The 27,944-nt window shown below is 42.4% G+C and overlaps 1 protein-coding gene across 6 annotated transcripts; it reads left to right on the top strand.

The window, feature by feature from the left end:
- Nucleotides 1-735: 735 nt before the first annotated feature.
- On the top strand, nucleotides 736-24,157 carry akap11 (A kinase (PRKA) anchor protein 11). Of its 6 annotated transcripts, none has more exons than XM_026144217.1 (12): nucleotides 736-796; nucleotides 3,523-3,631; nucleotides 4,746-4,856; nucleotides 4,942-4,995; nucleotides 5,144-5,275; nucleotides 6,236-6,500; nucleotides 7,712-12,071; nucleotides 12,317-12,457; nucleotides 16,002-16,088; nucleotides 19,502-19,548; nucleotides 19,994-20,193; nucleotides 23,645-24,157. In XM_026144217.1, exons 2-12 carry the CDS (start codon nucleotides 3,569-3,571, stop codon nucleotides 23,822-23,824), a joined length of 5,640 nt encoding a protein of 1,879 aa, XP_026000002.1. In that variant the 5' UTR covers nucleotides 736-796; nucleotides 3,523-3,568; the 3' UTR covers nucleotides 23,825-24,157. The 6 variants fall into 6 exon arrangements, with proteins under 6 accessions (XP_026000002.1, XP_026000005.1, XP_026000000.1 ...); XM_026144215.1 differs by lacking the exon at nucleotides 736-796 and adding an exon at nucleotides 922-1,288; XM_026144218.1 differs by lacking the exon at nucleotides 736-796 and adding an exon at nucleotides 923-1,288 and having other exon boundaries at nucleotides 16,005-16,088.
- Nucleotides 24,158-27,944: the final 3,787 nt, after the last annotated feature.

Below are 27,944 nucleotides of genomic sequence, written 5' to 3'. Positions count from 1 at the left end.
GTCAGCAGCTGTTGTTGCTGCTTTTGGTCCAAAGTCAGTGCTGCTGTTTACCAGGAAGGGAACTTCATGATGCTATCTACTGACAAGCTTCATGGAGACGTCCATTTCTTTTTCCAGCAGAATTTAGCTCCTGCCCACAGTTCCTAAACTACTACTTAATGGTTTGCAAACCATGTTACTGTTGTGCTCTGACCCGACCTGTGTGTGGTAGATGACAAACACAGATGAGTTGATGTTTGCTATCAAAGCAACCTTAGCTTGAGATGATGATGACTGTAGCAACAGGTTAGCAGGTCTGTTTGCTGTAAGCCCACAGTATCTCAACATAACACAGCCGGTGGGCCTAGAATTCCACCTGTTAACACCCCAAACCTTTCCAAGTGAAGCTAATTTTTGCTAATATGTTTTGGGAATTTACACTTTACAGTTTCTCTGTTGTGCTGTGAGATTAATCACTCGTGTCAAACAAAAGAATAGCTACATTGTGACTTCAGACTTTTGTGGCATTTAGAGAACTATTTTATACGACCAGACCCCCGAGCATTTCCTTCTGCATCCACTCTTATGATTAGACTTTTCTTTACTGAGATATTCTCTCTTTGTAGTATTGCTGTAGCTCACTTCTACTTTTCTGCTTAAAATTCCTCCTGATATTTATTTTTATCCCAAGAAGCTAAAACCAACAGAAAGACTGTCCAGCTATATTATTGGTGTTGATGTTCACATGATAAGTAAAGGTATCCAGAACGATGAAGGGTGGGTGGTCAAACAAGAAGGCAATATATATCTATGCCAGGTATATGTCAAAATCGGTTTGCTATGATGATGCATTTTATTGTTATTGTTGTTGTTTTTAAATAATACTCAGTGTATGTGTGTGTGTGCGCGCCTGTGTTTTCATTGTTCTGTCTTCAGCGGCAGTGCGACACTTATATATTTTTTTTCGGTGTGCGATTGATTATGCCTCATTCTTGTTTTCATGGGAAGAACGGCAGCACGCAGTAGATGGGGATTTCGAGTCAGGTTTAGGAGCTGTCTAAATTAATCTGTAATTTGCCTGAACTCCTCCCGGTGACTTTTGGGCTGTGTTTTGGCGATTGGGAAGAATTGACATAGTTATGGTATTTAATCACAGAGGTCCTAAACACTGCTGTGCTCAGTGTGACTTGAAAGTTCACGTTTTCATTTTGTGGTCGGAAGAGTTCCAAACGGGTGAATCGTTTACGAATCGCGCATCAAACACAGCGGCTACCGTCAGCGCTGCTGGAGTCCGACACTGAGCGAAGAGGTAAAAATGACTTACTAATAGCAATTGCGACGTATATGCTAAACGAAAAATGACCACAAACTGCTGCCGGTTTATCTGGATGTGTCGTAGCGCTGTCATTAGCTTGGTGGCTAGGTGCTAGCTGGCGACGTTAAGGTGACAACAGACCGAGCGGACCGCGGCCTGGTTCTGCTGCTAACATAGTGATTGACAGCCTGTCAACTAACAAAGAGGTTTATTTTGCTGTGGTCGACAGTCTTTTTAAGTGTGCCCAAGGTTTGTTGTGTACTCTGTATGTCTATGTATAATGTGCCTTTGCTAGCTAGCTGGTTAGGCGTTTGTGTGTTCTGGCCATGATTTCACAGAGCCTGAGTAGTCGTGAATCAGCCTCAGCATCCACGGTGTGTGGCTCTTCTGCGGCCTGCTGCTGCGGGGGGTACCAGCCCCGCGAACTGTAAATTAGCCAGCTTTCTTCCTCCAAAGCACCCCAGTGCTTTTTTACGTCTATTAAAAATCTAGCAGTGTTTACAGGCATTTATTCATCCATAAAGACGACAAGCATGCAGTGTTCAGGGGGAGTTGTCAATGCCAACAAGTCATGTTATGCGAAATGTTTACATGTAAATGGTTCGAATAGCAGTTAACATGCAGATCAAGTTATCATTTTGTTGAAAATAAATTTTACATAGAAAATGGCAAATGTGTTATTTTGTCTATAAAATAACTCTGTGGTCAGAGTTGCACATATTTGTTCTGCAGCTGCCATGTCTGAAATGTACTGGCCTCCACGTGATTGTCTTTTTGCAATAATGACAGATATTGGAGGACAAAAAGTCAGTTTATCTCTAACCATAGTGGTACCTGTGCCTCAGTAGAAGCTGGTGTCAGATCTCACAGTGAGCTGTGAGTTTTCTTCTCTCCCTGTCTCTGTTTATCCACCCTTCTGGCCACCCACACTCACCCTCAGAATTTGGCCCACAACCAGATCCCTACATAGCCCTCTACAGGTTGGCTTTGTTTTTTTGGGGGTTTTTTTTTTTCCCCCCTGCCACCCATTTTAGATCATCAGCTCCCCCCACCAGACAATCCTCTCGCTGGCTTGACTTAGCTTCATAATTTTTGTTTTTTGTTTTGTCCAAACATTGATAATTGACTTTTATGAATCAGCCCTGGAGGATTTGTGTAAGCCTAAACTTAGTTACCCTTAATTGTAGTTTTTCCTGTAACATGACTAATGCTGAATCCATTTTGCATTATGTGACCACGCTGGTTGCATAAGGTGGTGATGTAGGCCTCCTGAGTCGATTCTCACAAACTGTACCACTGAATGACAAGTCTGTGAGCTAAACATGAAACATAAACAGATTATCAATCTACTTATGCAAATTAGTCACCGCCATAATATACATCACTGTGGCTGCTTTTGTTGTGAGTGAAGTGGGGTGTGCTGCATAATTGATTTTTAGGCAGCAGTAGCTGCGAAGCTAGGAGGTCCTGGATCACCAGAGGAAGCCTGTGGCATGCACTCTACCCCTCTGGTTCTCAGGATGCAGGATGGGCTGATCAGTAGGACCGCCTGCCTGCGTCTAGACTCAACTAGCCACTTTGGCCCGTACCTCAAAGGAGAGGCTTGGATTTCTTGGGAAACTTTTCCTTCTTGTACACTGTAAATATTTTGCTTCCATCACTCGCGCTCTCATGCTGCTTACCAAATGTGGTCGTCCTGCTCTAAGCGCATACACCCCTCTGTTCTTTTGCCTTGCTGTTTGATCTTTGATGCAGGCCTGGCTGTTTAAAGAATAGCAAAGAGAAAGAAAAGAAGCATTGCCAGTACAATACAATAGCTTAGCTTCACAAGCAGGGTAAGTCTAGGTAAGTCCTGCTTTGAGGCACTTGATTCATGTTAGTGGAACTATCATCTTCACAGCCCACTGACTTTGTTGCATCATGCTTCTTATTTTGGCATCTGTATTTATGTGCAACACTAGATAGGGACATAGCTTCTTGCTAATAACACTGAGACTGTCATTGCTTTGTCATGTGATTGTTGCTGTGGTCAGGGGGGTGGGAAAGTGGAGTGGAATGTAAGCGCACCAGAGAGATCACACTGAGCTGCTCTCTTTTACTTGCAGAGGATTGTAGATTAAAATAGAAAAAGACTTAGCTGTGGTATTCAAAGTGACAATAGAAGTCGTTAAAGAAGTTGAACTTCACACTTTAACATATTTTTTATCCACTTTTCTTACTCCTTACAGGTGAAAGGCCAGCCGGCCAACCAGCCACGTACAGCTAGCTGTCACTATGGATGCCTGTGCCCGTATTCGAGGAGTCCCAATCAGGTCCAGATCCTCAGTGCGGAAAGAGGTCTGTCTGTCAGGATGTATTTGCATTTAATTTTGCACACATGTGCAGTACACTCAGGGCTCCACCTATTGAATTGCCCAGTGGCTAAGGACTAGCAGAAAGGTATGGTGAACAAGTTGGTGGGCCAGCCACTGGCCCACTGGGAGTTTCACAGTGCTGAGTTCACCTGTGAACCAAACCAGCTGACTTGCCGCTATCAAGTTGTTTTTCTTGCAGTCAAGAATTAGTTGCACATTAAAGGAGTTTGATGAAGGCTATGACCTTTCAAACATTGCAACTCTCTTTCACAGTTCAAAGACTAATTGATGATTCCTGTGTGTGATTGTAAGTGTGAACAGTTGTCAGCCGCGTAAGTTTTGGCCCCCCAACAGTCTGCCGACCTCTCCAGAGCATACCCTGCCTCTTGTTCTATGACAGCTGGGAGGAGTCAGCATGGCACAGTATTTATTCCACTAAAATGTATTTAAAGTTTTGTTTTTTAAGTATGCTGAGGATTAAGATTATTAATATATACATCTACTAAGAAATTACATGATATACTTAAAGATTCAGCTGCTTAGTAGTCTATTAAGTAATGAATAAATGAACTGCTTTAATGTTACTAGTAAAAGTTTTGCCTCCTGGCCTTGGAGATCACTGCCAGTAAGATGCCTGCTTGGTAAGTGTTCACTTTTTCTTAGCTTCAAGTCGGTGTGATGGTTGAGGAATGAAGACACAAGTATAAATACAAACAACAATGCTATGTAGACTCCACTGGATTTCAGTACAAAACTCAGTAACTATATGTTGCGCTTTTTAAAAGAATTTTGTTGCAAAGATATTTAATTTCCTCTCTTATCCCCGCTTGATTTTCATTGTAGTTTCTAATGCAGTTAATTCATTTTCATTTGAAAATGCACAGTCCTGTAGAACCTTATCAGGCATTTTAAAATAATGGGATTGCTTAGGATCTGCGCGTGTACGAGAAGGCAGATGCACACAGTCAAGTTCTTTTTTTGCATTCCTCGGTGCACGGTGCAGAGATGAATAAAAGTATACTCACTGAGGCTGTAGGCCAGTGTGTACTTCTATTTAAAACAAACAAACAAACAAAAAGCTGCATGTCTGTTTGCAGACTGTGCGAGACAGTGGGGCGCAGAATGTGAAGAGCCTCTTCAGGAATAAAAAGGAGCTCTGTGGCATTGGTTTAGAGCTGCCAGCAAGAGACGCCACCAGGCTGACAGAGGTATGTCACACAAACGCACCAGTGAAGCTCAGCCATGTTTAAACACATGACACATCAATATTGACCATCAGCTGTGCTTTTTCAGATTCACTTTGTGTGTCTGCCTGATGTAAGTGAAGGAGAAGATGTCACCCAGCAGGTACAACATGTTAGTTATGGACAGTAGGTCATACTTTGATGGTAGAGGACACAAAACTCAAAAACTAAATCTCTGAGTTCTATCCTGGTCTTTTAGTTACCACTTTGGCCTTCAAACTGGGGTGATTCTGAGTGTTCTTGTCCACCAGGCTCTGTCTTCTCTGTCAGGGGGGCTGTGTGAGCTTCTCAGGTCCCTCCACGTCCACAGCATTAAGAACGATGAAGTCCTGCTGCTCAAAGACTCTCGCAGGCTGCCAGAGCACAAGGATGCCGGACCTCAGGTATGTAAACGACCGTTTTTGTGTTAAATTAATTTGTTTTGTCAGCATGTCAAACAAAGCAGAAGTGATTGGAGAGAATAGCAGGAAATAAGAGTGGGTAAGTGTACAGCACTTACTGCCTATCCTAGTAAGTACAGTCGATTAGAAAAGGAGCTCTCTAAACTGACGACAGACACTTTCTCTTGTTTAACATTCTGGTGTTGTATCTTTTTAAATGCATAAAATTTTTGTTTTAGCCTCTCATTCTGGTCTTTAAAAATGTATTGACTAAAAGAGTACTGCAATGTTTCACTATGCTTGTTCAGACCCCAGCTTAGCTGCATTCCTTTTGCTGTCCTCGGGATGTGTTGGGATCTGAATTTATATGTGTAGGGTTAATGATACTTGAAACATGTCCAAACACAGTAAATGTTTAATTTTAAGAAGATGTATTTTTAACAACCGCTAATCCAGTTCTAGCAGTTGTTGATTAAAAGTTTTCCCACATGAGGGCTATGTAAGCAGATGTATGAGTCTCTCTCACGCTTCCAAAGAAACACAGGTGTGGGATAGGCTGACAGAGAAGTTGCTTTTGCAGCCGCCACTTTCCTGTTCCTGTGTGCCATGTTTGGGTTCACACAGACCCTGCAGCTCATTCTGTGGCTCTCTCGCCCCAGCTTTGTGAATTAAAGAGTGGGCTAGCACTAAAGGATTTTTGCGTTCTGCATATGCATCAATTTGCAATCAGGACACAGACATAACAATATACTTCCAGCCATCTCCCTCCTCCTGTGAGATAAAAAAAAAAAAATGCCCATGTGAATTTAATTTACAAAAGTGATTGCTTTGACTGTCTGTCTGCTTGCTGGGTAAAAATGATTTTCTTCAAATGAGCTGAAAAATCACCAGCCAAACCATGCTGTCAGCAATTCTCATTTCCCCCTTATTCCCCTTTCTCATGCCATTTTCCTCTTCCTCCAGTATTGGTTAAAGACAGTGTGTGTTCTGAGGAATAGTTCCAGCACCAACGTTTACCCTCAAGCCAGTGTTCCAACTTTGGTGGGCCTGCTGGGGTGCTACATGGCAGGTCTCCGCTATACGCTGGAGCTTCAGGCTCTTCAGAGGGGCGCAGCTGAGCCCAACCAGCCAGACGAAGACGACACCAACCAGTCGGTCTCGTCAATCGAGGATGACTTTGTCACAGCTCTAGAACATCTGGAGGAGGACGACACAGCAGACAATACCTGTAGGTTTAGCAGCCAATGCTTATTGGCATTTAGTGGCCTCTGGTTTTTGAGTCATGTGCAGAAAAGGATTTCTTTTTATTTTAATGCTCTCATAATGCTTTGTGGTATACCACTTGTAATTTCATCTATAATATAGACATTCCTATATTTTCCAAGTAGCACCAACTGGTAAAAAACTCCATAGTTACGCTTAGTACGGGGAAGAGGAGAGAAGAGAGCAAAGATGCCCCCCCAAAAAAGTGTGACCAAACAAGGACCCGTGTCTGCTTTTTGGAACCTTGTTTGGTTTTTGAGGGGGAATAAAAGCTCTTTTGCAAGTATTTCTGCTTCTGTGGTCGGCTCTCCTCTGAGAAGGACTTTCGCAGCAGGCAGAGATTAGCAGGCCTGACACACACACACACACACACACACACACACGTACGTCCGGGCGCGCACACACAGACTGAGACTGGCAGGACAGTTGAATACTTGAAAATACTCAAATCTGAAAATACTTGAAGATTTTTGCCCTCAAACTTTGGAGGAAAAAAGTGACATTATACAGCAAAATGTAAAACACAGTCTGTTTAAAAACTCTAGTCCCGTGGCAGATATTTCATTTTTGATAATACAGCCTAAGAGTAGATTATTTGTTATTTTGCATATTGTTTTGAAATGTAGGGTTCAAATCAGCCAGAGGTGTGAATGTAAGTGTGGAAGGTTGTCTTTCTCTCCGGATTAGTCCTGCGACAGAGTGGTGACCTGTCCAGGGCGTACCCTGCCTCTCATTCAGCATTGGTCGGAAATTAATCAAACATATAGACAGTGATTACTTAATAGGTCTTCAGCCAAATTGTGCTCAAGGTCATAGTTATCATTTTTTCTACATTCTCAACACATCTAGCCCTATGGGAAGACTTACATAGAATTATTAATATTGTGATTTAATGTGAAACAATTAGAATCTTACAAGAATAATGTAATATGTATTTTTTCCATCCGCAGCACTATGCTGTCATAATCTGTGCAAACTTTAATTAAAACGTCTCTAGAATGTAAATGGTTTCAGTTCACTGCTAGATGGCACTAATTAGCTATTTACTAGTTTTACTTGTCTGTTATTTTTCCACAGTGCCATGAGCACTGTGGAAAATCATCTTATAATCCCCTCTTTGCAATTGTTGCATCTAACCACTTTTCTCCTCTTTCTCCTTCCTGTCCATCTCCACAGCTGCAGCTCCATTTAGTCATTTTAAAAGGCGTGATGTGGCTTCACAGACAGTCCCAGCCCACAAGAGAAAAAAGGAATTATCAGGCTCCCGCGTTATCATAAGCTCGTCTTCGAAGAAGTATTCAGCCAAACACAGATCTGGTCCTGACGTATCTGTCACAGTGCAGAGGTCATCGGGTGTGGAATCCCAGTGGACTTACTGCAGTCCTGGAGCTCGTCTCCCCTCACCTTTGATTCATGTCAGTGAATCAGAAGAGTCAGACTGTTCCAGCCCCAGCCCTATCATTTTCCTGGATGAAGTGGGCTACCAGAAGAGCCTGCTGGCCAAACTGGACATTCCTCAAGTGCCAGGGGGGCCCAGAGAGCGAGTTGAAGACTCAGATTCCGAAGTTAGTGAGTTTTTTGACAGCTTTGACCAGTTTGATGATCTGGATGAGCTCAACTCTGAGAGCTGTACTCTTACTCTGCCTCTGGATGCGATTAGTGTCCCAGCAGCACAGAAAGAGGCTGATGAATCTGGCATAAGTACATCATCTTTAAAATATGTTTCTAGGGGCTGCTCAACCAAGGGAATGAATCCTCACCGCTTTGATCATCCCACTCTCCCAGCCAATGTGAAAAAACCCACGCCCCTGAAACCAGGCTCTCCTTACTCAATTCCCTCTGAGGTGCCGGATTCCCCTCGGCCTGTACAGACTCCCTCTGAGGAGAACGGTGGTCCCCTCTTCAGTCCTTTGAGCTCCTCTGCCTTCAGTCCCCTGGTGGACTCCAGCGGGCCACTGGAATACTTCTGGAATACAGAGGCAGATGGACAAGATGACTCTGAGCTACGCAAACCTCAGGATCTCTGTTCTTTGTATAAGACCTACTCAGACTTTGCTAGCAGTCTGTCCAAAGAAATTCTCGGATCTGTCTGTGGCTACCAGTCTGCTGTCGACATCAGTGACAACAAGAATCTCTCCTGTGTCTGCCACAAGGAATTTAAGAACCCTTCAGGATACCTGATGAAACTCTCAGAAATACAGGAGACTGTGACGGTGGCCAAGCTGCAGAAGAAATCCCAGTCTCTGAAAGATGGTATTCAGAGGTTTGCCAGTGACCTTGTGGAAATGAGCTTGGGCAGCGCTTTGCGAGACCTCCAAAAAGGGGTGTCCTCCTGCACCACCACCTTGTGCCACCTAGCTGCTCGACTTACCTCCTCAGTATTTCAAATGGCCTTCCATGAGATTGGCATGCGACGTGCATATGTACTGAAGGAGCGGGCAATCAACGGGCTGGCCACTTTCCTGGTTGGAGAGGCCGTGTCCGCAGCGCTCAAAGAGTTCCTGACTGTGAAGAAGCAGATTTTCCACAGCACTGTATCACGTTTTGCTGCTGATCTGGCTGAAGAGCTTGTTTTTGAAGGTATAATGGAAGTATGTCAGTTCTCCCACCCCTCAACGCCTCTCACCCCAAGCGATTGGTCTTTTGGCCATGGGCAAGAGGAAGAAGAGGAGGAGGAGGTGGTGGTGTCCTCCTATGCTTCAGACCTTTCTGAGTCTGTCATCCAGGAGGCCTTCATAGAGCTCTCTCAGGCAGATGTTGCCTTCACAAGCCAAGCAGCTATAAGTGTGTCTGTGGACAACATCTGTTATGTCAGTGCAGATAACACCTGCACTCATACCTGCAGCACCTTTGCTAACCAGCAGGTTTTAAGTGTAGCGGTCCCAGCGGAGGATGCTTCTTGTACTGTGAAGAAAGCCCTGTTCACTGTATCAGGAATGGCCAGCTGTATTCCTGTGCCCCAAGCAGGGCACGCCCTCTCCAACCTCCAGGATTCCGAGGAGACCACTCAGCAGAGGTCTAGCTTGTCACATACCCCACCGACCAGCCCCAAAAGATCAACTGTGTCATCCTCTGACAATGCCACGTCTCCACTAACGGCCCTTTACAGTCATGGAACTCAGACCTCTCTACCAGCAGGAGAGCCCTCCCAAAAACAGTCTTCATTCCAAAACTTCTCTGGCAACATGGTGGATATGATAGTAACTGAGGCTTGTGAGCTAATAACTGCCTCTAAAATGAAGAAGGGTTTGGGCGACTGTGCTGACTTCCTCACAAAGACAATCAGGAGCCGCAGGGACTCTTACGATGCTCTGGATTCCCCTTCAAAGCAAGGAGTTGTCAGGGAAAGTTTTAGATATGACTATACAGATTCTGGGCATGTTAGGCTAGGTGGCCCTATGGGACAAGAAAATAATCCTCCCATTTCCTTTCAGACAGGCACTCTAAACCAGGGGAGTTACCGATGTGAGCGAGGCCCCAGGACCAGGGGTGTGTCTGAAACACATCCTGTGATGATGAATACTTTGGAAGTGCCGGGTAATGAGACGGGTGGACAAAGGAGGATATCCGCTACTGTGGATGATTCAGCTCCAAACTCTGGACAGAAGTCTGCTGCGACTCCTGGTACTCCTCCGTCCACCCCCCAGCAGCCCAGTGAGGTGTCCAAGGAGAGACAGATAAAGCAGTTCTCCAAAAAGCTGAAAAGCAAGCTGGCTAAAGAATTTTCCCCTGCAACACCACCTCCAACCCCTCACTATCAGCCTGAGCTGGGCCCGGGACCAAAAGACACCATCCCAGATGCAGACAAGGCAGAGTTTATGCTCAAACTGATGAGATCTCTCTCTGAGGAGGCTGATGGAAATGAGGAAGAAGAGGAGGAAGAACCGGCAGAAGAAGGCGGTGTTGGAGTCATTAACACATGTTCAGAGAGAGGGGGCGGCCGACACACACCCAGCCCGATGTGCGCTCGTGTAATGTCCAACAAGGAAGCTCTCCACTATGCTGAGCGGTTGGCGTGCCACATAGTCTCGATGGCAACAGAGATGGACACCCTAGGAGGGGCGGAAGAGGAGCAGGGAGAGATGAACCAGGGCAGTGAGAAGAGGAGAGACAGTGTGGCTCAGTTTTCAGAGCAGACCCTCAACTCATTGTGGGTGTATGCAGGAGAAGTGGCGGGAGAGGTAATTAGTGATGTGAAGAGGATGGTGAGCTCTGGACAGCAGTGCCCGTATCACAGAGCTCTCAGAAGAAGAAGCTGGGACAGATCTAGCTCCGAATGTTTGCATTACCACCACAGACATCACTCTCAACCCGGTACAGATCAGAGCAGAGACTGGAGGTTAGGAAGGCTGGCTGAGCAGTGGTCCAATGACCTGATTGCCTCGGTCTCCCAGTCTTCCACCTCTGCTTCGAGCACTGTGTCTAGCTCCAGCTCTGGTCTATCCTCTGAGTATCCCAGCTGTGAGAGCGTGACAGATGAGTATGCCAGCTACCTCATTAGGGTGCTGAAAAAGGAAGGGGGGAGTAGGGAGTTAGTCCTGGACCAGTATGCAAGCCGTTTGGCTTATCGTTCTATAAAACTTGGCTTGGCTCACGCCAGTCGTAAAATAAAGCAGAGATCCTCTAGTGCACGTCTTCGTTCCTCTAAGTCTCTGCCAGATGAATGGAAATCGTCTTGTAGTAGTAAAACGTCATCAGCCAAGGATCGAACAGAGATGGATAGAAACACCCAGTGTTGTTGCAGGGACTCTGAAGAGCAGAGTAAGAGGGAGTACATGGATCTAGTCCACTTTGCTGAATCTTTAGCATATAATATCACCTGTGATGTCACACGCAAGCTCCATCTCTCCTCTGTACGGCTGCCAAAGTCTTTCACTGACTCCTGTCTTTATAAAAAATCCAAACTGGAAGACATGGCAGAGAATCTCATCAGGAACTCCTTCTCCTGCCCTGTGTTATCCAAGGAGGGTAAGAGCAAGCACTACCACAGCACAGGGAGTCTCTACGATCAAGGTTACAGTAGCAAGGTGATGCAAGTCATTGAGCATTATGCCAGGAAAATAGTGGATGACACGCTGAAGATAAGCGTGGCTTCAGTTGGCCATTCATCACGGGAGCACCAAGACCATGACAGACACACTCACACACAGAGGTTGTCTGAGGGCCCAGTTCTGGTCCGGGCAATGGGGGAGAGGCCATGTTGTTGCTGTCAAGTCCAGGAGTGTCCATACTGCAGCAAGCACAGCAGGCACCACTACCAACCTGTGCTGCAGAGGAGGAAAAGGGGAGGAGACTGTCAAGCAAGAGTGCTCTCTAGTCTGGAGATTCCAAAAATCCACATCGACCTGGACCACAGGGTGGCATTTGCAGAGGAGATGGTGTCCATGGCAATGGATACAGCAAAGCGCGAGCTGAGCAACACCAGCCTTAATGCTGACAGCGGGATCGGCCATGATGGCACCAGCTACGCCGAGAGCCTCACTGCTGAGATCATGACATCAGCCCTGTCCAACATATGCCAGGCTGCCCTTACCAGGTACACACTTCCCAGTTCACATCAGGAAGAGTGTCTGTTTGCCCCGAAATTCATTCCATGCATACGTTTAATCAATGGCCAGGCCATAAACATGTGTTGTAACCTATAATCAGCTTTGTTTCACTTCTTTTGACAAACATTTTAATGTTTTATTTTCCCAGTTTTACTGCACTGACATGTGACTATTTGCATTGTTAGTGAGGCTTTTTTTTTCTTTCTCTCTCCTTTGGTTTCTTTGTATTTAGTGCTTCGGGTAGGGAAACCACTGAGTCCACTGTATCCCAGCAGCTGAGTGTTGGAGATGACAGCCTGGGAAGCTGGTCTAACCTGAGCTTTGAAGATGAGCACCCAGATGATAACAGCAGCTTCCTCCACCTCAGCGACAGGTAAACACACCTAACTTTATATCTATCACCTCTAGAGCACAGTCCAACTTGGTGCTTTAAAATATACGTTAGAATGGGGTCTGAGAACATTTGTAGTGCATTCCTTATTATACACTTATTTATGCACAGCTTTTTAACCAGAATTTGAAAGAAAGAATCAGATTGTGATTTATGGAGTGGCTAGCTACTAGTTACACTCCATAAATGTGTATATATGTATATATATATGTATATATGTTATACTAACATATAAAGATTTTTTCCTTTGGATGATTTTTAGCTTCAAACTTTTGTTTGTGGCAATAAAAAACCTACCTAAGGCACTTTCACTAAAACATCTGAAGAATCCTTGAGAGTAAATAAACTACATACGGGGGCGCTCCCCTTGAGAATTAAAGGTTTGGTTGTTTTTTTTTTTTCCCTGTTTTGCATTCACACCCACAATAGGAACTCTAATGTCACATAAGAACCAGCTGGTGGTTGGGTTAGCAACTATAGCAACCACAACAAGTCTGAGAACAAAGTGATCATAGCTGTGTGTCGTGGGTTTCATGATTAGCTTAGTTGGAAAGCAGACATGCAGATTTTGACTTTATGGTTGAAATCACCCAGTTTGTGCTCCTTGAGGTGACATTACCAGTAACTGTCTTTGTGTGTTGTTATACCTTGAATGTGTAATGACACAGAAGTCTCTGCAGCTCCCAATAACCCTCATGATCACCACCAGATCCCAGACTAATAGATCATTTGTGCCTGTTTTAACATATGCCAGTGGCACAGTGGTTAGCACAGTTGCCTCACAGCAAAAATGTCCTAAGCTCAATTCCATCATCAGGTTGGAGTCTTTCTGTGTGTGATGCATGTTGTAGGATAGGCTGGATAGGCTCCAGCCCCCCTGCGGCCCTGTAAAGGATAAGCGGAACCACAAGCAGAAGCAATCAAGAAAAGAGAAACAGAAAAGAACTTCATAGAGACCAAATTATGCTTTATAAACTGCTTACTGTATTATGGGAAATCTCCCAGTAGTCTGATACTATAGAAGCATAACTAAGGGGTGGTTCAGGGTTCCTTGATCCTGTAAGCATTAAAAAGGAACATTTTAAGCCCATTTTTCAAAGCTGAGGGTCTGTCTCCAGACTTTGTCAAAAATTCCCTTTTTTGATAGAAGGTAAATGAGGCGCGACAAAATGCGACGCACAGCACATTCTAGGAACTTTGATTGTTGCTGGTTGCCGATACACTGAAAACATCATTTCTCAGATGGTGTAATGTTCAGTACCAATTATTTTGTATATGATTTAACCCACATTTAATTACCTAACGTTAAATGGAAGAGGTTTACTACTCAGAATAAATGCTAATATTAATATGGGAGAAAAAAAAAACCAAAAATTAGTAGACAGTGGAGCTCTTTAATGGTTTATTATTGCATTTCACTGTTTAGCTAACAAAACTGAAATGGTGCAAGCATCATCCTGAGAAGTTTCCGACAGGTAAGCTGAAATAAACCTTGCTGTACAAACATGAACATAAATACTTATTTATTTTTCATGTTCCAAACTCTGCACCATGGCCAAGACTAAAGAGCTTTCCAATGATGTCAAGGACAAGATTGTGGGCCTACACAAGGCTGGAATGAGCAACAACTGTGACGCACTAACACTAACTGACCTTACTGCTCCAGGGTGCCGGCGTTTTAGTGCTGTCGTGGAAGGAAAGCACCGGTTTGCACAATCTGCATTGAACTTTGTTTTCTGTGGAATGCTTTCAAAATGTTTAAAATCTCAGTTTCTATTTTCTTCAGTCCTCCTGTTTTGCTGTTTGTGCTACATTCTTCTTCAGTATTGTCTAGTCTTGGCAGACGATATAGGCAATACTGCCCCCACAGTTTCCTGTAGTGTATTGCAGTTACAACACATTTATTAGCATATGAAAATGTTAACAATAAAATTCCACGTCAAATAATTTTTATAGTCGTTGCAGCTCTGCTTGGTACAGACTGATACTGCATGTCTTGTATGCAGTATCAGTCTACATGTGGGTATGCAGTAAAATGTTTTTTCATGTTTTTGTGACAGCTGCTACCATTTCTTTTGTCACAGCAAGTAGTATCCTTTTTTTCAGCAGGTTATCTATCATATGTTTCTGTATTTAGTTGTTTCAGAATGGACAGTCTGTTAATGTCCAAGCAGAAGACATTGAATGTAATCTATTGTTCTTAATTGGTTTGGGTTCAGAATTTAAAGCCTGAGGTTATACTTTGATCATACTGTGTCACTTTATGTTTTTGGGTTTTTTTGGAGGGTTTTTTGCTCCCATTGGAGCCATTTAGGAGTGTTTTCTGCAGTTCATTGTAGATGTAAGGTTTCCCAAAGACAGTGCAGATTGTATGTTTTTCCAAAATCATTTAAACTTGACTGCCAGAGTGCAAGTTTTCTCTGATTTATGTTGCATTATATGTGAAGGCTAAAGGATAAGTATTTTAGATTACTGTCTATGTTACCAAGTTCTAAGTAGTTGTAGGCATGACCGATTTGGTCTTCTTGTCTTGGATGGACATGACCTATGTTTGTGTGTGTCAATTTAAAAAAGAAAAAAAAAGTGAGTGAGTCTGATAAAGTCTCTGGGAAATGGGCTGTTGACAGTTCTGGCAGGGGTTGATATCTCTATGGAAGCAAACCTGACAATGGGTTTGTTCCCAACATGCTAAAAGAGCATATTGTGTTAGCATTAAGTTATTTTGGCCATCAGGGCAAAGTTAATGTGTCATAATATTTTCTAAAGGTGTGTCTTTAAGTGCTCACCTCTCTTCAAGTGCTGTTTCTACTGGAACAAAGTCCACCATGTGTAATTCATAAGACATTTCAAAGGCCTGCTGCTACTATTTCCGCTCAGCAGATGAAATAACGGGGGGAAAATTCCTTTATGAGTTTAGCGAGACAGAGATCAGGCTGACTGACTAGATGAATCACCTCTCAGTATGCCATTCAGACCACACCTGCCGCTGAGGTAATGCAGATTAATAGAGGTATTTTTAGATATCAGAAACATCTCTCCCTTTTAGTTAGGCTATAGCATGCCACAGTATGCAGGTTCCAGCCAGCAAGGCTAATCATTCACTAATTATAGCGAGAGTGTATGTTGTTATGCTTCTGTTGCCAGCTGGTTGTCCCGCTGGAAGCCACATGATTAACGAGATTATGTGAGAACAAAAATGTAATGATCTCACATTTCAGGACTTTAGCAACAAATGGGCCCAGTCAACATTAAAGCTGATTCAGGGAGGTGTACAGTGGAAAAAACCTGCATCATTTGAAGAATCCTCCTCTGTTTTTTTCAACCTCACCTGACATTTAAAGGATTACCAGAAATGGTCATCCACCTCCGTGTTGTTTGTTGACGATACATGACAGTAAGCTCTTATAGCAAATGTGATGAAACTGCTTATTACATCCTGATCTTTTGTTGCATTTTGGTAGCTCTCTGTGTTAGCCACTTACTGTGTCAGTGTTACAGCGGTGTGTTACCTGCCTTCTGTGTCCAGCAGTAATGGGAATAGCAGTAGCTGGAGCAGTCTGGGCCTGGAGGGGGAGGCGTGTGAAGAGCACTTGTCATTCTCCCCCTCTGACAGGTTGGTCAGCACCCGATTGGCATGGCTATCCTTGGAAAAGAAATGCACACAAGACATGGGGGTTTACCTAGAATGTGACAAAGAATGAACTGAATTTGCTATGAAAGCACCACAAAGTACTGAAGTATGTGATAGATCCACCAGTGGAAAATCTTTCTTCATCATATGAAAATGATTTAAACTGCCACTCTGCAATATTCTGATTTATACTTTGTCTCATACTAGGAACCACCAGCCCCCTAACATGACCATACTTGAGCTTTAAACATTAATAGGCTTGACATGGCAAATGCTTGTTGATGCTAATCTTAGCATGCAATGTGTTGCTTAAGTTTTGTTGGTTCTGCATTGCTTGCATGCAATTTTTTGTCTTTGTAGGAAATATGTAGTGTTATTATTTTGTCCATGTTGTATTACCTCTGAACAGCCAACCAGTCCCTGAAGAACAACGTGGAGGGTTATTTTTCATTTAATTTCATAGTTTTAGAAACTATAATATATTAACTTTCAAATTAAGTCTCTTGCATGCATTATGACCGGGCATCCATTTTCCCCCCCCACTTATCTAAAGTCTAGTCACAGAGCAGGTTTCCTTTTGGAAAATCCCGAGATAGACCCAAGCTAGTGAATTCTAGATATACCCTGTGGCCTCCTCCTACTTGGGTGTCCCTGGAAAACCTCTAAGTTAAGCCTCAAGGCACCTTGATCAAATACCCAAAACACCTCACCTGCCTTAAGCATTGGGAGTACTCTGGGCTCCTTCTGGATGTCCAAGCTCCTCAGCCAGTCTTTTCGCCAAGCCTAAACTCATTTTTCTTGCTTCTTTCCTAACATTATTTTTTCAGTGACCACCCAGAGCTCATGATTGTAAGTGAGAGTTAGAATGTAGATCAAAAGCTCTGTGGCTGGTGCGCCAGTTTACCTGTTTCTCTCACACCCCACATACTTTTTTTTCTTGTGAACAAAATCCGAAGATACCCAACCTTTTTAGACTAGGGCGGGGTCTCTCCCCAAACTTTGAGGTAGCAATCTGTCTTACTTTGTGTTTTGCTGTTTCATGAATGTAAGTGATTCATGAAACTGTAAGGATATGTAAAATAGTTGGAAATGTCATACAAAGGGAAACCTAAAGCTAATCTTAAACAGGTAGTAGACATGGTGGATGTTTAGAGGTGGCTGCATATATCAGTCTTGCAGCTGTTGCAACTAGAGATGGCACGATACCACTTTTTTATGTCTGATACCAATATCATAAATTTGGATATCAGCCGATACCAATATGAATCCTATAGTGTTTTTTAATCAACAAAACTGTTTTTTTTAAATATTTTGTATAAGTTCATACTCAAGTTAAAAAAAACAACAAAAAACCCCCACAAAAATACAGTATGCACCCAAAATATTTCATAGTTCAGCAATACTGATCAATCTAATAAACTTAGACCTACTCCATCCTCCCTATTCTGGTATTTTAAAGAGTAAGCACCATAACTAATAGGGTTCTAAAACTCCCAGCAAAAAAAAATTAATAAATAAGGAACCACCCTCCACCACATGATGCTTAATTGACGTAATCAACTTCAATTTGATGCAGTGTGGAAAAAAATGCAAAGATGTATTGCCATGTACTACCCAACTGACAGTACTACCAACCATTTATTTAGTCTTCCTTTCTCAGGCTGATGAATGGATTTTCTTTCAGCTTGTTTAGCAGCTTCAACTCAAAATGTGCTTTTAGAAAATTCCAGTATCATTTCAGCTCTAGGTGCTACCACTGAACGGCTGTATTGAAAATCTAAAAAGCTAACACATTCAGTTGTCCTTTTATAAGATATTATTTGACCGGATATATTAACATAGCCGGTCTGTTTGATATTTGAGACCTCTGAGAACAGAGTATCTCTGCATCTTGTCATTCCCTTATTAGTCCATGATCAGAGCTGGCAATAAATATTCACAGGTTTGTGCATTTTGATAGTCATAACATCAACTAAAGCTGATGGCTTCCAAGATTATATCAAAAGTGCAACAGATTTTCCAATATGAAACATGTCAAAACTTTTAGTTAAACAAAGGTGTTACAGGTCAGAAAAAAGAAGAAAGGATAACTTAAAGCTATTCTGAATCCACATTGATGTGTCTTGCTGATTAAAGCAGAGCACAAGGTTGACTTACAGATTTGTATTTTGTATTAGTTCTTATATTAGCAATTGTGCTTTTACTTTGATTTTAGTTAGTGTAGTTTTCATCAGCTTACAGTGGTGTAAAATGTATAATATATTGTAATTTCTTCTGTCTAGAAATAATGTTTATAGTAACAGAATATAATGTCAGTATATAATGACTAGCATTCATAAAATATTTAATAAGTTTCCGTACTGTTTTAGTGGTAATAAATCCCAAGACGATTATTGGTTAATAATTTCTTTGTGATCTAATTAATATTCAGTTACTTGTTAATAATATAACTACTAAAAGTATTTTTTAAATTCAGTTTATTAACATTATAGTTTTGTTTTAATAATAAGCTATTTTTATATATGTTGCTCACACCCACAGTTACTTGATGTTGAGCGTAGTAAATAGCAGTTTTGTGGCTACCAACAGGTGGCAGATTTCTCACAGAGTCACATTTGTGGTTTAGTTCTTTTTAAAGAATTCAAGAGATGTTAAAATGGAGGGAAAAAGGTTTGATTCATGCATTGTGTGAGTGAAACCTCAAGTAGACAGACACACAAAGATTTTCTAACTAGGAAGTACTCCACACCTATAGGTTTATACTGTTCAGGCACCTCCATTGATGCCCATATATATTTTGAGTGCATAGCTTTATCGCCCTCCTTCTTAGTTCGCCTCCTCTCCCTACTTTTTCAGTGCCGTCGCTCCTTTGCAGTCTCAAACAGTGAAACACCTTAAACGGTTTTCCTTTCTGAAAAGAAAATGATATCCTTATATCCTAACGTGCAGAGCCTGAGTGTCTGTAGCTGTGGGCTGTGTCAACAGGCCTGTGATTAACAACCTTATAAAGTGGTGAAATGACTGTTTACCTGCTGGCACGTCACACAGCAAATATTTGCACAATTGACAGAATGGATATCAAGTAGCTTTTCAGAAGGGAAAAATCAACTTTCACACTGATCAAGATCTCCTCTTCGTCACTGCGCATTAACTGACAAAAGACACCTGATCAGAAAAGTCAATTTACAGGAATTCAGGAAAGATATACGGCATCACCGTGTCTAAGACGTCTTTTGATCAGAATTGCTTTGGTTGCAGTGTTTGTGTGCTTTGCTTTTGTCAAAGGCTATTAGCTTTAGTGTGCTTATTGCCATTTCTATATCTTTGCATGCATCCTTGTGTGTCCGACCTGTTCTGTCTTCTTACTAACCTGTGTGGCGTTTCTCATCCAACAGTGACAATACAGAGGACAAGGAGGCTGAGGTCAAAGAGGAATCAAGTGGTAAGCACGTTTTATTGCCTGCAGCATCTTTCTTTCTTTAATGTTTTTAAGTAGACTGTGGCAGTGCTACAGGTTAATACTTGGAGTTTTTGGGACATCTAATGGAAAAAAAAATTTTTTTGTGCTCTTGCTCTTTGCTGTCCGAGACACAGTTGGATTCCAGCTGACTGTGTTAGTCTGTCTGTGTTGTTGCTGGGGATTTAACCACCCCCACATTCAGCCACACTAATACTCATGCATGCACTCCATCCACAGTCAGTCACTCTGCCTTCTGTATGTCTCAGACTACAATTGCCTCCACTTAAAGGGGTCCCCTTATTGTGTTTGCTGTGCTATGGAAACCTGGGTTTGAGCAGATCAGGACATAGTGTTCTAAAGAAGGAGCGCTAGAAAACTGAAAAGGTGTGGCTGACGGCTGAATGAATCCTTTTTCTCTGTGCTGCAGGGACACTCTGTGTGGACAGGACTCAAGTGCAAACTCCCAGGACTGTGCTTGTCATAGCAAACTCAGATGTCAGAGATCCTGGGAGTGGCCCTAAGCACGTCACCCTCGACCCCCAGCTCAGGAGCATGCTACAGTGGCTGGCAGCCTCCATGGCCGACATCCCTCAGATTCAGCTAAGTCCTGACAGAGAACTGCAGCAGGTGATTGTGGCTATATTCCTCACAAACAGGTTCCCTCTGTGGTCTTCATTAGTCAGCACTAAAACTCTTTTTAAACCACGTCATGTCGCTTCAGTGAAAGAAGTCATTCTTTCCGTGATTGTCTGTTTTGAAGGTCAACAATCCTGTAAAGTTCTGTGCTGGTTCCCACCATACTGTGCTTTGCTATGGAGACAAACAGCTGAGAAGCACCAGCTACTGTGACGATTGAGCTGTAGATTTTTTTTGGAAAAATCACCAGTAATTTCACCAGTTTGTTCCTGTTTTCTGCATTTCAGTAAAGGTCATAGTCATCGCTGTTACCTGACAAAACTTAATGGTATATATTGTTATACAATTTCCAAAGCCTGCACAGCCAGTAAAATTGTGGGGTGATACAGATCCTGATGTTTAAATATGGCCATGTGCAATGTTCATATACTAATTTTACTCTTTTTGCTTTTTTTGTTTTTCTTATTTAAAAACCCTGTGTTTGAACAAAAGCACAATCTCAAACATTTAACACTGTAATATTATAATAATACAGCAAAACATCTGCTACTGGGATGAGATTCTCTTTGCTTTATTTGATGGATTTTGGTCTAATGACGCCAGTATATGGATATGTGACCTACACATATTAAAATGAGCCCCTTTTCTATTAGTACCTACTCTGATTGACTTGCCACAGTTTTCAGGTTTCCATTAGGTCATAGTACCTGGTACTAAGTAATAAAATAGTACCTTCTCGGCTGGGGTTCCAAGCAACACATACTAAAATGTGACATCGTCAGACTGCATGCCACCAATTGGCCTGGTCATTGGCATCACTCGATGGGTCATGAGAACATAAATCGCTACAAAGAAACAAGTCTGACAAAAAGCCACAGATCAAGCAGCAGATTGATCGTACTCGATTTTAATGGAAAACCAGTCGATCTGAGTCGAGTCGTGGTGAGCCGTGGAGAGTCAATCCGAGTAGATACTAATGGAAAAGGGGCTTAAGTGTGTTTCAACTTGGGAACGGTACAAGCATTCAAGAGTTTCGTGTTTCAGGAGTGTGTTACAATGACTGTTTAGGCATTACATTTACTTTAGTAAACATGATTACATTACATCATGTTTAATTTCAAACCCTTACAATTCTAATTTAACTGTCTATTATTATTATTATTATTATTATTATTGTTTTATTTTGTTTTTTTGAAGCACGGCTCTCTGCTTAGGTTATATTCAGAGAATTTTTGAGTTCCTTTTTTCCCCAGGCAGGAAGAAGTATTAACTAACACCCTTTCACTACTACTTCAGTAGTCAGCTTGTAAGGAAATCCTAAAGATTCTGAAAGTACAGGGTGGGCCATTTATATGGGTACACCGTAATAACATGGGAATGGTTGGTGATATTAAAGTCCTGTTTGTGGCACATTAGTATATGTGAGGGGGCAAACTCCTTAAGATGGGTGGTGACCATGGTGGCCATGTAGAAGTCGGCCATCTTGGATACAACTTTTGTTTTTTCAATAGGAAGAGGGCCATGTGACACATCAAACTTATTGGTAATGTCACAAGAAAAACAATGGTGTGCTTGGTTTCAACGTAACTTTATTCTTTCATGAGTTATTTGCAAGTTTCTGACCACTTATAAAATGTGTTCAATGTGCTGCCCATTGTGTTGGATTGTCAGTGCAACCCTCTTCTCCCACTCTTCACACTCTGATAGCAACACCGCAGGAGAAATGGCAGCACAGGCATCCAGTATCCGTAGTTTCAGGTGCTGCACATCTCGTATCTTCACACCATAGACCATTGCCTTCAGATGACCCCAAAGATAAAAGTCTAAGGGGGTCAGATTGGGAGACCTTGGCGGCCATTCAACTGGCCCGCGACGACCAATCCACTTTCCAGGAAACTGTTCATCTAAGAATGCTCGGACCTGGCACCCATAATGTGGTGGTGCACCATCCTGCTGGAAAAACTCAGGGAACGTGCCAGCTTCAGTGCACAAAGAGGGAAACACATCATCATGTAGCAATTTCAAATATCCAGTGGCCTTGAGGTTTCCATTGATGAAGAATGGACCCACTATCGATGTACCCCATATACCACACCAAACCATCACTTTTGTTGTGCCAACAGTCTTGGAGGGATCCATCCAATGTGGGTTAGTGTCAGACCAATAGTGGTGGTTTTGTTTGTTAACTTCACCATTCACATAAAAGTTTGCCTCATCACTGAACAAAATCTTCTGCGTGAACTGAGGGTCCTGTTCCAGTTTTTTTTTTTTTTTTTTTTTTGCCCATTCTGCAAATTCTGTGCACCGATCTGGGTCATCCTCGTTGAGATGCTGCAGTAGCTGGAGTTTGTAAGGGTGCCATTTGTGAGTAGCTAATATCCGCCGAAGGGATGTTCGACTAATGCCACTCTCCAGTGACATGCAGCGAGTGCTACGCTGTGGGCTCTTGCTGAATGAAGCTAGGACAGCCACTGATGTTTCTTCATTAATAACAGGTTTCTTGCGTCCACATTTTGGCAAATCCAACACTGAACCAGTTTCACGAAACTTAGCAAGCAGTTTGCTAACTGTAGCATGGGAGATGGGTGGTCTCGTAGGGTGTCTTGCATTGAAATCTGCTGCAATGACCCGGTTACTGTGTTCACCAGATATCAACACAATTTCGATCCGCTCCTCATGTGTTAACCTCTTCAACATGTCAATGGCTGTGAACAAAGAGAAACTTGTAAATAACTCATGAAAGAATAAAGTTACGTTGAAACCAAGCACACCTTTGTTTTTCTTGTGACATTACCAATAAGTTTGATGTGTCACATGGCCCTCTTACTATTGAAAAAACAAAAGTTGTATCCAAGATGGCCGACTTCTAAATGGCCACCATGGTCACCACCCATCTTGAGGAGTTTGCCCCTCACATATACTAATGTGCCACAAACAGGACTTTAATATCACCAACCATTCCCATGTTATTACGGTGCATCCATATAAATGGCCCACCCTGTAGAATGGAAGGCAGAGCCTTCAGTTGTCAGGCCTCCCATGAAACCAGGTTCCAGTTTAAATTTAGGACAGAGTCCCTTTCTACAAACCCAGCTTACTGTGGTTCAGGTGACCCTGAACATCCCCCTTAGTTGTGCTGCAGTAGGCTTGGGCTGCTTGGGGACTTCCCATGCTGCGCTCAGCAATTCTCCTTCAATCCCCACATTTCACACTCTGTTTTTATGCCACTATTGCATCTCATTAACTTTTATTTACTCTCTCCTGTAAGTTATGTTTTGTTCAGTTTGTTGCTCGCTATCTCTCCTTTTTCCTGTCACTCCACAAAAAGAGGGAGTTCTTCCTCCCTCACATTGCCAAGCATTTGCTCTTTCTAATATTATGAAGTCTTTTCAATACAAGATAAATGCCTTGAGATGACTGTATAATCAATGTGTCCTTTCAGCTCCCAGCGGTAGTCCAGAGGCTTCGAGAGAGGAAGTGGAAGGTGGGTGAGCTGCTGCACATGCTGCTGCGCTACTGTGATGTGAGCCACAGTCAGCCCGAGGCCAGAGAAGAGGCACTTGAGGCCAGCAAAGAACCTCACTGCATCTCCCTCTTCCAGTGGCTTCTGGAGCGCACCTAAGGCCTCTGCTTTTTTTCCCTCCTTGCTCTCCTCTCATTATTTCCAAACAGGGCTTTGCAACCTCTGTGAGCCCCATAAATCTGAACTCCCTCTCACAAATGTGGGCAGCACGTGTGTTGCATTGCGTGTATGGCATGCCATCTTTTCCCGTTTTTTTTTTTTTGTTGTTTGTTTGTTTTTTTCCTCCCCAGTTTCTGTTTTGTTGCTGCAGTTTCATCAGTTATCAGGCCTGTATGTGTAACCTGTGTTGATTTAATGAGGTGTCTCCTTTCCTTGCCTACACTCTTGAATCGAAGGCCTCACACCTTGCTGTGCTTAAGCTACAATAAGTGGGGGAAGACCCACCCGGTGTGTTTCCAGAGGGAGATGCAGTGTGTTGGGAGAAAAGACAGACTGGGAATCCCCACAGCTGCTGGGTGGATGATGTCATCACACCCACACCTCACCTCTCTGGTGGTATTTCCACATGTTGAGAGACCAACTGTACACGCGCACATATGCACACACAAACACATTTAGATTATTAGAACCAATTCAAGAGAAAAATTTGCATTTCCTGCAAAAATGCTGTGTGGATGCTGTAACGCTGAAGCTGTCTGCTGAAAATAGCTGAAAAAGATGAAAAGTTGCAAAAATTGTATGGTGGTGAAGAAACTGAAAATTCTGCTGAAAACAGCTGAAGAAGTAGAAATCTTTGCTGAAAAGAGGTGAACTGTTGCCATGAGCAGGATTCAAACCTGGCCCTCCTGGCCTCAAGGCGGCTACTCATCTCACTGACCCAAACTCGTTCTCACAAAAAAGAGATGGAGAAACTGACAATTCTGCTAAAATGAGCAAAAGATGCTGAGATTTGTGCTGATAAGAGGTGAAAAGGCTGAAAATTCTGCTGAAAATAGGTGAATGAGCAGAATTTCTGCTGAAAATAGTTTTTTTTTTCTGAAAACAGCTGAAAAAGCTGGGATTTGTGCTGAAAAGGGGTGAAGAAGATAAAATTTCTGTTGAAAAGAGTTAAAAATGTTTAACTGTTAACTGAAAGAATTGTTGCCATTAGCAAGATTTGAACCCAGGCCTCCCAGTCTGAGGACTGGGTGGATGGGATGCTTTACAGCATCCACACAAATACATGAACACAATTCCGTTACTGTCTTGATCCACTAGAGTTGTGCTGCAGTAAGTACATTTAGCTTTTCTCTAAATGATTCACTACGCTGCCATACAGAGAGGTTGATAAAACTCTGTTAAGCCCACCTCTGTAGTTTAATGAACTGTGCCGTCATTTTTGCAATGATGATCATGAGCAAATTTATTTGGCCACAGAATAAATAAGAGTTTTACCTAATACTGTAACCCTGCTTCTTCTAGTAGCAATCTACTTGGTTGTCATACTTAGTAAAATATTAAAGAGGAGAATGAGTCATAGTGAGGATTTATTAAAAAAGAAAAGAAAAAATAATCTTTGTATGTATGTACAAGGATTATTTTTCTATTTCTTTTTATAGATGTAAATATAAATATGCCTTATTTTTTTGAAGGTAGAGTATCTAATCCAACATGAAATGCTGCTTTTACTTGTGGAGGAAATGGTCACTTTGGCTTACCGCTACTAAGCCGGGTGACTGATCACCCTCTGCAGTTCAGTAGTTAATTGCGTATGGCGGTCAGCTGTGTCAGTGGCCCTCGTCCAGTCTTGGGGAAGATCCAGTGACGCAGATAGCAGATCGTTGAGTAATTAAAGACACCGGCTCTGTCTGCACATCGTAAAACCGCAGGCTAGCAACATCTGCGTAGCTCAGGCCTGGACTCACACATTCTGTCACCCACACTCCACAGTCACCTCGAGGAGTCGACGAGTATGAATACCACAACTTCCGTACAGTAACCTGCCCCCCTACCCCCACCTCATCGGTGCAACACACACACACACACACACACACCCTCATTACTCACCAGCCCCCACATGCACAGCACTACCAGCTACTTGCTGAGAAGCACTTTTTTTTTTCTTCCCCCCCCCTTTTTGGACTTAGCCTGAGGAGAGACTGGGCGTTTCCTATCCCTCCTCTGTGGACCTAAAATCAATCTACAAATTAATGGGATACATTTGGATGTTTGTATTTATTTATTGTTGTTGTTGTTTGTTTGGTTTTTTTTGTTATGTTCTGTTTTTCCCCAAATGAGGGACTGAAGGATGACATGATGCTGCAAGGTCGTCAAATTTAAGTTTGAAACACTGTAATATACCACAGTCTCACATGTATTATTATAAAACTACGTGTTGTCGGTGGTGTTTGCCTGCATGGCTCAATCTAACTTTTAAAGCTTAACATTGTTACTCTCCTCCTTGTGCTGGCCTACAGTAATGGTGCAGCAGTGATTCATGTGTGTCCACACTGCCTCACAGTATGCTAGAGGCCTCTGCAGATGCCTTCTTTGTTCCTGCTTAAATCTCTAGGCTGCCATATGGTCATATAATCTTAAAGGTGTTTGTTCTGTATGAATTGTTTACACATTACAATATTAATAGAAAAAAAATAACAATGGAATATATATATATATATATATTTTAAAAAAAATGGGAGCAGAAATCACACATTGAAGTATTAACCTGAGAGGTGAGGGACAGTATATATATTGGTTTACATTAAAGGAATGTATTAAAAGTCACAGACACTTGAGTGCTTCACTGTATAGATTCTCTCCTGATGTGACTGCCTAGTTTGTAGGACTTTCCCAGGTTTTTCCCAGCACCCTGCCCCTCTTCTTTTATTTTCATTCTTGATCTACTTTACATTCCTGCTCACCCCACATGACCTACAGTAGCGCTAATGTTGTCGTGTTTGTGAAAGCTGAATCTGAACCCGCTGAGACTGCTGTTTAGAAGCAGATGCTGTAAAATCTGTTTTTGTTACACTCGTTCCCATTGTTGTTTTCTGCCTCCCTCTTTAACTCTTATTTTGGGGCGTTTGTACAAGGAAAAAAACAACAAAAAAGATTCGAGAGTTGTACCTTACTTCTTCTCACTTGTGTATTTTCCTGCTTCCTTGTAAGATCCTGCCAAACAAAGATATTTAATAAATTATAATAAGTCATATAACAGTGAGTTCACTACTTGTTCTCCCAGTGGCATTGCTAAATAGTTTGCACATTCTAAGCTTGAAATCAGAAACTATACATTTATTTGTCAAAGCTTGGTGTGACAATAAAGCTTTTTCATGTGCTCTAGTTTTGTTTTTGTTTTGATTAATGTCTTAATGGTGAGAACACATCCGTGTATCAGCACGCAGAGTATCGTTTCACATTGCTGAAGTGTTGTATTACAGGTATTACAGGTAAAGTCTGCCAGTTTTCCGAAAAGGAAATGAACATATTTTTTTGGTAGAAACATGCAGCCATTATGCTCTTTACTCGTGTTGTAAATTTTTTTTGTCTTAAATAATGTCACGATGTATTGTTCTACATCTAGAATTAGCATGAGAACTTTAATTTCAATGTTATTTTATCTGAAGGAGGGGTCCCTGCAATTTCCACCCTGTGGTACCAAAAAAAAAGGAAACCCACTTTAATAGAAGTAATTCCTCAAGAACCACACTGCAAACAATCTTTGACCAGATATCCTTCCTGTATATCTGAGCTTGGGACCAGCACTAGCAGTTTGCTAGCAGGAGTCCGCTCGTGTCTCTTCCAGGTGTTGAACTGGGGATCGTTTAAACCTAGGCTGACTACATTAACCACTGCGCCACAGAACCTTTTTTGTTTTTCCAAGCTGCAACTAATCATTTAAAATCAAAAAACAATCTCACTGTCAGCAAAGCACCTTACCAATTTGTTTCAAGCACTTGGATGAAAAGCATTTCTTGGATGCTGATTAAGGGTGAGTTTCTCACTGATGACAACCTTTACTGCTGTTAAACTGCAGCTTCCTCCAGACCTAAAATAAAGGTGTCACTTTACTAGGCGAGGCAGCTCTCCTCCTCCTCATTATCTGTGCTGCATGTCTCAAAGAAAACAGAAGGGCTGTGTATCTATTGAATGATGGCTTCAATAACAGTTCATGGTTATGCCTGGATACGGCAGCACAAAACAACCATTGTTGCTGTGCGATTAGATCGTACCACACACA

Source organism: Astatotilapia calliptera, chromosome 16 (genome assembly GCF_900246225.1).
Source record: "Astatotilapia calliptera chromosome 16, fAstCal1.2, whole genome shotgun sequence".
In the NCBI taxonomy this organism is placed as follows: domain Eukaryota; kingdom Metazoa; phylum Chordata; class Actinopteri; order Cichliformes; family Cichlidae; genus Astatotilapia; species Astatotilapia calliptera.
The sequence above is the reverse complement of the archived record's forward strand: the minus strand, read 5'-3'. Positions and strand labels throughout refer to the sequence as shown.